This window comes from Cibotium barometz, chromosome 53, assembly GCF_041138505.1.
Source record: "Cibotium barometz isolate CiBa-2024 chromosome 53, ASM4113850v1, whole genome shotgun sequence".
NCBI classification, from domain to species: domain Eukaryota; kingdom Viridiplantae; phylum Streptophyta; class Polypodiopsida; order Cyatheales; family Cibotiaceae; genus Cibotium; species Cibotium barometz.
In genome coordinates, this window is record NC_141098.1 from 8,998,857 (window position 1) to 9,008,141 (window position 9,285).

Genomic DNA, 9,285 nt, shown 5'->3' on the forward strand with positions numbered 1-9,285 from the left:
ATATCATAAACAACCAATAAAACTTTTGCATTTCTTCATAACAAGTTGGCAAATCTCTTATCCCCTTGATTGTGGTCTTTCCCAAGAAGTTCCATTTTATTTGTGCATGCATATGCCTAGGAGGATGCATAAACTAATCACTACTTTTCAAGCCTTTTTTATTACCATTGAAATCTATTTTAACATTTACTCACACATGTAAGTTGCTTGAAGGCAACATAATAGTATTCTCATTACATTTGAAGCTCAAAAATGATTTATTATGGTCTTAAAAGTTCATTCATACCTCCCCACTTTGTGAGGTATGTAAACTTTTAAACTTGGGTACAAACTTGCACCTATGGTTGTAAGACAAGCTTGAAAAGTCTTTTTTCATCATGCCATGGTCTGACATATATGATTGTCAAGTGACAAATTACAAGTCTTGTGTCGACTTGTATAGTACACATCACATTATTCAATTTCATTGTTCCCTTTCACAAGTAGGTCAAAAATCACATCAGTGATGAAAGAGATGCCCACCTATGTTACCCTATAGTAAAAGCATAGAATGCATTTGATTATTTGTGCATGCCCATCCTCCTAAAAAAGGCTCTCATTCATTGCTTAGAAATAGTGTTGGATTTTGGAAATTTCAAGGTGTGCACTCCGAGTATAGTAAAAAAATTTGGAAATTTCAAGATGTGCACTCTGAGCATGGTTTTAAAAAAAAGGAACAACTCTTTTCTTCATGAAGGAAACATCTTTGTGTTTTAATCGATGCAATTCCTTTAAAACAAAATTCAATAGCTTGAAGCTTGAAAGTACATTACTTAAATATTAAATTTTCCATTACTTGATGCCATTTATTAGCACATTTTATTAAAAATAATCCATTTTTGCATTATAAGTAGTTGTTTTCTAAGTTGAGTTTTTTTTTAATGATGCACAGACCCTCAATTAATGTGTTAGTAGTAAAGACACTTTTTCAGAGAGTAAAGTTGGGCATGTTTTCTCTTCGAGCACCTAATTTTATACCATGAATAGAGACAAAAAAAACATAAATCATTATTACAAAGGAGATTTATAGGTACTATTTACGTAACACGATACAAATAATGGCAATTTCAAGAGCTTATTATCTCACCTTTATATAAACTTTTACTTGACATTTGGAGCTACATTCCTTGCATCACAATTTGATATTGTGAGTCATCACCCCTATTGGTGCATTCTTTTAATGGAGTAGCATGGATTATAAAACTAACACAAATTTTAAAAGGATTAATTGGCAGTAGTGAGATACAATGAGCTACATGACCCTTAAGTAGAATTTCAAAAGCAGACAAAGTACCTTTGTTCATAATTCATCAAGATGGGTACACTTTAACTTTGATATTATGAGTCATCACCCTTAATGATCCATTCTTTTAATGGAGTAGCATGGATCATAAAACTAACATAAATTTTAAAGGATTGATTAGTAGTAGTGAGAGACAAGAGCTACATGACCCTTAAGTAGAATTTCAAGCAGATCAAGTACCTTGGTTCATAATTTCATCAGGATAGGTACACTTTAACTTTGAAAAAAAATAAGAATTTACACGGACCTTTGTTCATAATTTTATCAAGATGGGTACACTTTAACTTTACATCATGCTCCTTCTATTCTCAAGAAAAATAAGGCATCCATAGAAAGTGTGTCAATATCCTTGGGAGGTGCACGTTTCTTAAAAGACAAAGAAGTCAAGCAAGACATTGTCAAAAGATGCCAAACTTTCTTCAAATAAGTCCTTTTTAATACATGGTGGGATATGGACATTAATGTGGTTTTCAAAGAAGCATAGGCATCAAAACAATTAAAGACGATTATCAATGTTCAATCAACATGACTGTTGCTGACTTAGTGGAAATCTCTCTCTCTCTCTCTCTCTCCACACACACACACACACACACACATCATTCCTATGTAATCTCTCTCTCTCTCTCTCTCTCCCCACACACACGCGCGTGCGCGTGCGCGCACGCACACAAGTCAAAGGTGCATTCATAAGTAGGGTAACTTTATTCGAGTTTTTTTTTTTTTGCGAAGAAAATGCAATGTATTAGTTAGGAAGAAAAAAGGGCAATCTCCTAGAAGTTGAGTCATAACTAGTGAGTCAAGAAAAGAATTTAAGGAGGATAACATTGTGTTCTCGATGAAATCCTTTGGTGTCTTAGAGCCACGTCTAATAGGGGGAGTAGGGGAACGCTCGCTTGTCGTCCCACGCACAAGCTAGTTTAGCACACAGTAGTTTAAGGCAACGGAGTAACAAGGCTTTGATTTTTGCTTTTTAAGTTAATAACTCATTAGATCTCCTTCGTAACTTGGCTCGGAACAAACACTGTGCAATTTTAGCCCCTCCTAATCCCTAAGAGGGTTTCATGAAAATGTGGAAAATCTTGTTCAAGCTAATTTGTCACCCCTATAGGCTAGTTAGTGTAATCCCTGAGGTATGGAATGCGTTTGAGATATGAAATCTGGAAGAGGTATGAAGATAAGGAAGAATGGACGTTTATAAGTAATGCTTTTAACTCTTGTTGGCAACACTTAACTCGAGGTAGATTGAGGCTTAACTCGAGGCAGGCAAGGGGCTTTTAACTCTAGCCTATGTAAGCTCTTGAAGCCTCGAAGGAAGCAAAATTGGCATATGCTCTGTGTCTGTGTCTCTGTGTATGTGTGTGTGTGTGTTTTCCCCCTCTCTCTCTCTCTGTCTGTGACTTTTATCTAGGCCTACGGGATAGCGTAGACACTATATATATTGGGCGCACTCACATATCGTCGTTCCTTCCATAGGTTTTGGATATGGAATTCCTAGCGCATTTTGGTACGTCTCTGTAGAGCTCAGAGGAAGGCCGAATTGGCTATGAAGAAGCTCTAGTGGGCGATTTCATTAGAAAGGCGGGCGAATTGAGTCGATTTTAGTGAGTTTTTCTTCTATGGCTCTGGTGGGCTGTTGGTAGAGCTCATACAGCTTCAAATTGTGGCAACAGAGGAGCCGAAGCTTGAAAACCAGGTGGGCATTGGTTGGATCCCAACTCCTTCTTTCTGCTTTTTCCCCGCCATAACTACACTGTGCTGCTTTCTTGCTTTGTCAGGCGAAAAAGCCTGTCTGTTGGATGGGGGCTTGGAAAAGCCTCGTGCTATGCTAAAGCAGCAATGGTGCTTTTTCGCTTTTCTGCCCCCTACTCTTGTCATGCACTAAAGTAAAGCCTCACGAGAGTCTTATCGCAATTCTGCCTTTTTCTGACACAGAGGGCACAAAGGGATGCCTTATTGTGGGATAAAGGGAAAGAAGATCTGCTAGTGGGTACACACTACACTCTGATTTGGGTACCCTCATGTTATACAAGCCAGAGAGGGCTTTATGTACATAGTACATACCCACCCATTAACACCTTTTTTTGGGTACCTCATTTTCTTTCAAAATCAGGCTTTCACCATGTGCATGGAAGGCTTCATATGTACTTGTGTGCCTTTGTAAAGAAGGCAAGGCTTCATCTGTACTAAGTACTACAAGGTCTTATGTACTCCAATGCCTTATTTACTCAGGACTTTGTGAAAAAGAGAAGGCTTTTGTCTGTTCAGCACCAAAGGTCCTTTTTTGTATCAAGTATACAATGGTTTCTTGTACTGAAGAGCTTGTTGTACCAAAGGGCTTTATGTAAACAAAACAAGCCTTTATGCCAAGCTATGTGTATCAGCCCAGACTGCGTTTCATGTGCCATCTGCATGTGAGTTAAAGGTACTTTGTATCAAGTACTCGTGAACAAGACAAGGGCTTCATTTCCTAAGTTCTAAAGGCCCGTATTTCTGTAATCAATAGAAAGTTCTCTATTGATTATGTACTATAAGGATTTTGTATGCCAAGTATTGAAGGAAGAGCATTCATAAGTTATGGACTCCGGCCAAGAGCTGCGGTTTTTGAGGCCAGACACTTCAAAGGGTGTGAAAATTTTGCCAGACAGCAGCAATGATGTCGGCCTGGCAGCACGCGAAGCAGCCGCGTGTTGCTTGACACTAGACAGCTCATGCACTTCTGCAGAGCAAGTGCAGCTCGAAGATAACTGGTTGATTGATGCCAACCTTCTTCTTGTTGGCCCCAAGATTGGAGAGGGGGCTTACAGCAAGGTTTATGAGGGCAAGTGAGTACCATTTATCCTCTCTTTTTTGAGTGCACGGTTTATTAGTTTTTGCTGTCCAGAATGGTTGTAATTACTCACCTTCTTTTTTATGTAGAATCATTAGGTGTTTAGCCTGTGGGGGCAAGAGTTGTGATTTAAGAAGAGTTTGAGGAACACAGTTACCTTTTTTGGGTACAAGTTCTCATTTTCAGTCTTGCAGATACCGTGATGATGACATCGCGATTAAGATAATGCAGCCAGGTGAGACACCCAAGGAAGTAGCCAAAAGACAATCACGCTTTGCGAGAGAAATTGCGCTGCTTCAAAAATATCAGCACAAGAATCTTGTGAAAGTAAGTGCTTTGATTTATAATTATCAAGAAGAAACTTGTGGAAAGTGATCTCTCTCTCTCTCTCTCTCTCTCTCTCTCTCTCCCCCCTTTGTGTAACGTGAGTGTGCATGCTAGTGGGATGTATGTGTATAGTTATGCCTACTTTAAGATGAATTTGTGACAATCCCTCTAAGACTGCTTACAGGTGGAGGACATGGTTTTTAGTGAGTTTGAGGTGTTTTTCCACTGCTTCTGAAGTTCTCTGAAGATGGACTCCATCTCCTATATTATACATAAGTCATTGTTAATAGAAGCATGGTTTTCACAAAAAAAGAAGTTTGTATGTGTACAGTCATATCATGTCGGCAAAGCACCTAGATATGATTTGTGTAGTTTGGACAAGGAAGCACATGCTTATGCCATGTTGGCAAAGCAACTAGACATGATTTGTGTAGTTTGGGCAAGGAACCACTATGGTCATGACATGTTGGCAAAGCTTGTAGACATGATTTATACGTCGCCTTATTACCATGAATTGAAATCGTTACCATGTGATTACAAGAACATTAATGTTTTTAAACTCATCAATATAAGTCACTTTCTTTAGATGGATTAGTGTAGCAATGATAGTGCCATGGTTGTGATCATGCCATGTTGGCAAGCTCATAGGTATAATCCATTTGTGGTTTAGACATGTGCACACACACACACACACACACACATGCGTGCATGTGCCCACTCACACTTGCACACAGAGACGCACATGTACATGTGCGTTTGCTTGTGTGTAGGTGTGTGCGCGTGTTGGCAAAGCTCCTAGGCATGTTTCATTTTTAGTTTAGACATGCATATGCACGCGCACCCACACGCATGCAGACACATACAGAGATGCACTTTGCACGCACATGCGAGTTGCGTACATGTGTACATGTGTGAGAATGTCTCTGTGTGTTGACAATATTAGAAGGTTTATGTTTTCTGATATATGTGTTTGCCGAACAGTTTATTGGAGCATGCAAGAAACCAGCAATGGTGGTGGTTACTGAGCTCCTGCGGGGTGGTTCTCTTCGCAAGTATTTGATGAGTCAAAGGCCAGGCCGTTTGGACCTTCGGTTGGCTGTCAGTTATGCCCTGGACATTGCACAAGCCATGGATTGCCTTCATAGCTATGGAATCATCCATCGTGACCTCAAACCAGGTATGTGGCTATATAATCAATAAATAGAATGTGGTTGATGTTTTTTTACGAGCAGGAGCAATATAGAAAATCAAAGTTCTGCAGTTGAATTTTTTTGGGGGGCTGCATAACAAGCTCATTAGGGGTTGGATCAAAGCATCGATATCACAGCATAACATTTAAGTACAAATTCTTTGATTAGCACCTGTATAACCTTTCCCAGCCTCCATCCTTTCTCCTAGGTCATGGCCACTGGATGGAGTCCAGGAGGAACAATTTCATTGGATGGATTTTAAAGGTTGCCTTTTGTCTAATTATGCATGGAAACAGGCTTAAACTTGATTGGTTTGCATGAAAATAGAGCTGCCAAAAATTGATGGCTGAAGTTCCTATGGCTACTATTAGCTGAGCTTCACTGACCACCATGACAATGTAATAGCTGCCCTGCATCTAAATCCACTCTGGGTGGCCCTCTAGGAGGGTAAAGATGGCATCTAAGATGTACCTATCCTTTCCCCTTTTAAGTTGACAATGATGCAAGCTTTCCAAACCAGGGTAGGTTTGAAGTTAGAGAGGGGGGTTCGTTCCCAGTTTTTACCTAGAGCTACAAAGAGCTCCTCCTCAGTATTATGGTGCAAGGTGTTTTCTCTATCTTAGCTTGACCTACATTGAAGGTGGGTCGCAAGGTTAACACTAGCTCAGGTGATCTCTTGCAGAACTGAGCTTCCTTAGCGCTCAGATCTCATTACAGACTCGGGCCCTACAAAGGTGACAGCCTGTTCCAATGCAAAATTACGCTTACTGTGCTTGATGGTCTTTGGTGCAAGACCAACCTGTTTCAGACACTACCTCTTCCTTTCTCAACCACAAAAGCATCAGATGTACCTTGAAATGTGTTCTCTGGAAAGACCTTCGAGCATCGTATGTAGGGCCAGGACCCTGTCTAGAGCGTATCTTTTCCACGTGCTATCTCATCTGCTGCATCAAGCTTTGGCTCCTTCAACAGAGTCAGCAATTTCACAGGCCAAAATCCTTTTTAGTTCGAGGGCTCCCAATATTTTTCTGGTCACAGTTTTGCCTGAGAGGAGCCGTTGCTATTTTTATCGGGATGGTATGCCAACTTGCCAACCATACTCCAAAACACCATTGACAACAACGTTATAAAGCATCAGTTAGCAAGTTTGGCTAAGCCATATTGGCTAGAATGCCAGTCCACATTCAGCTTGGCTATAGAAAAGTATTATCCTGCCTATTTGTCCATGGGGAGATCATGAGTAGTGCTGCCGTTTAGTGCCATTGCCATTGTCGTGTGCCTTTAACCAAATCTTCCTCATTGTGCAACCTTGTGCACTCATCAACCTGATCTTGCTCACACCTATATCCCCCTTGCCTATGGAATGTATCTTACCCTATGACGTGCATGCTGACACGGCACCAGGATCTTTTTTTCTTTTTGTTTTTTTGCTGTTTTTAAATTGTTCTGGGGTGTCAGGGTTTCTGTTTTCATTCTGTTGGGATGTTAGCTATGTCTAGTAAATAGAAGCATAGGGTGAATGGACATACATAGTAGAAAGAAACAGTCAGGACTGTAGAGAAAGATCCATTCTAACTAACTTTTAGCTATAGAGCTACACATCTTACAACCCAGTGATGGTCGAGCAAAGGTGGTATCAACAACCATATTGTGGTGCTGATGCCCCAGGCATATTAGCTATGCCTAGTAAATAGAAGCATAGAGTTTCTGTTTTCATTCGGTTGGGATGTTAGCTATGCATAGTAAATAGAAGAATAGGGTAGTAGAAAGAAACAGTCAGGACTGCAGAGAACGGTCCATTCTAACTAGCTTTTAGCTAAAGAGCTACACATCTTACAACCCAACGATGGTCACGAGACGAGCAAAGGTGGTATCAACAACCAAATTGTGGTGCTGATGCCACTGGCACATTGTCTTTGACATGCCAACAGTAGATTGAAGTGTGTTTTTCGTGCTAAATTAATGATGTTTAAGTTGTGGGGACAGAGCCTAATTATGGTTTCTTGAGCTTGTAGACAACTTGCTTTTAACTGCGGACTTGAAATCAGTCAAGCTAGCAGACTTTGGGCTTGCAAGAGAGTTAACATTAACTGAAATGATGACAGCAGAGACAGGGACCTATAGATGGATGGCTCCAGAGGTGAGGAAATAAAAAGAGCGTTTTTGTGTATCTCTTAAGTATCTCTCTTTATGCTTGTTAAGATCAGCCTATATCCTCATTGGGCTTATTTGATTTTTGCAGCTGTATAGTACTGTGACTATGAGGCATGGTGAAAAGAAGCATTATGATCATAAAGTAGATGTGTACAGTTTTGCGATTGTGTTTTGGGAGCTCTTAACAAACCGCATGCCTTTTGAGGGGATGTCGAACTTGCAAGCAGCCTATGCAGCTGCCTTCAAGGTCTGGAGGGCATATCTGTGAATGCAAATGGTGCAAAAGCATTAGACGATGTCTTGTTATGTAGCCTTTTTAGTATAGGAACCTTATGTGTGTGGGATGCTATATGGTATGTTATGTTTAAATGTGTATGTTGTATGTATGTTAGATGTATAATTTTATCATGCTATTTATGCATTTCCAGGGAACGAGGCCCAGCCTTTCTGAAGACTTAAACCTTCCTGAAGAGCTCATGTTTATCATGCAGTCCTGCTGGGCTGAGGATCCTCATGTACGACCCAATTTTGCGCAGGTGGTACGCATGCTAAACTCCTTTCTTTCAACAATCTCTGCTCCACCAGAGAGCTCAGCTGTGCAGAGGGAAATGGTATCAAAAAGCTTGCCCACTTCAAGGAAGCTGCCAAGCAAAAGCCCTTCGAAAGAGAAGGAAGTGATGAGCAGCAGTCCCAATCTGTCAAATAAATCGAGGCGGGTCCTTTCGAATTTCTTCAAGCGCTTTGCTGGGACAGGAGAACGCCTCATGTAGCTGGGACCTAATGTTCCTATAGATGTGGTCAGTAATTTGTGCTGTCTAAAGGAAGCTGTATGTGTTAGCACTTTGCTCTCATTGTGAGGGCTGGCATGCTGTGCTGTAAGCCTGTATGCATAAGCTGGGGTCATATACCTGGACGAGTTTGCTGGCAACAAGTATTGGTCTCCTTCAAGCTGGACCCTTAAACCAGGAAAGAACAGCACGAGGTCTAGAAGAGGATGGTCTTTGAAGAAAGTTCTATAATGTAGGCTCTGTACATCTCACTGCATAATTCTCAAGGGAACTGGTGCTTGATCAAGGAGATCTACTCTGAAGCAGCATGGTCAATGGTCAAAGAGAGACTTACATGTAATGTTGTTGCCTGTTCACCACTTTAATATCAAAGAAATATTGGCTAATGAGGCTTTCTTTGCTCTTAGATTTTACTTGAAGTATTATTCTGCATACCCTCTTGGGTAACTTAATTCAATGCTCTCTTTTTTGTAAAAGTGACTTGTTCTAGCTTAGAGTAGGGTTTGTTGTTTAACTTAGAGTAGGCCTTGTAATTCTTTCTCGCTCTAGCTTAATATAGAATTAGTTTGATTCTTTCCTATGTTTTGTGATTCTTTGTTCTTATACCTTAGAGCAAACTTTGAGTGCTAGTCTCTATCATGGTTGAGTATGCCCATC

General features: G+C 40.5%; 1 protein-coding gene across 2 annotated transcripts; it reads left to right on the top strand.

The window, feature by feature from the left end:
• Nucleotides 1–2,610: 2,610 nt before the first annotated feature.
• On the top strand, nucleotides 2,611–9,014 carry LOC147608254 (serine/threonine-protein kinase STY13-like). 2 transcript variants are annotated; one of them, XM_086789211.1, is made up of 8 exons: nucleotides 2,611–2,631; nucleotides 2,816–3,035; nucleotides 3,118–4,164; nucleotides 4,364–4,496; nucleotides 5,478–5,673; nucleotides 7,702–7,826; nucleotides 7,929–8,087; nucleotides 8,269–9,014. In XM_086789211.1, the coding sequence occupies exons 3-8, from the start codon at nucleotides 3,917–3,919 to the stop codon at nucleotides 8,608–8,610; spliced, it is 1,203 nt and encodes a 400-aa protein (XP_086645337.1). In that variant the 5' UTR covers nucleotides 2,611–2,631; nucleotides 2,816–3,035; nucleotides 3,118–3,916; the 3' UTR covers nucleotides 8,611–9,014. The 2 variants fall into 2 exon arrangements, with proteins under 2 accessions (XP_086645337.1, XP_086645336.1); XM_086789210.1 differs by lacking the exon at nucleotides 2,611–2,631 and having other exon boundaries at nucleotides 2,641–3,035.
• The last annotated feature ends 271 nt before the right edge of the window (nucleotides 9,015–9,285 follow it).

What these genes read in the sequence shown, in the direction of transcription:
- LOC147608254 (XM_086789211.1), top strand. Translation starts at nt 3,917, where the DNA reads ATGGACTCCGGCCAAGAGCTGCGGTTTTTGAGGCCAGACACTTCAAAG. An exon ending in AGCACAAGAATCTTGTGAAA is followed by an intron (nt 4,497 to 5,477) that starts GTAAGTGCTTTG and finishes TTTGCCGAACAG; the next exon opens with TTTATTGGAGCATGCAAGAA. An exon ending in ATAGATGGATGGCTCCAGAG is followed by an intron (nt 7,827 to 7,928) that starts GTGAGGAAATAA and finishes TGATTTTTGCAG; the next exon opens with CTGTATAGTACTGTGACTAT.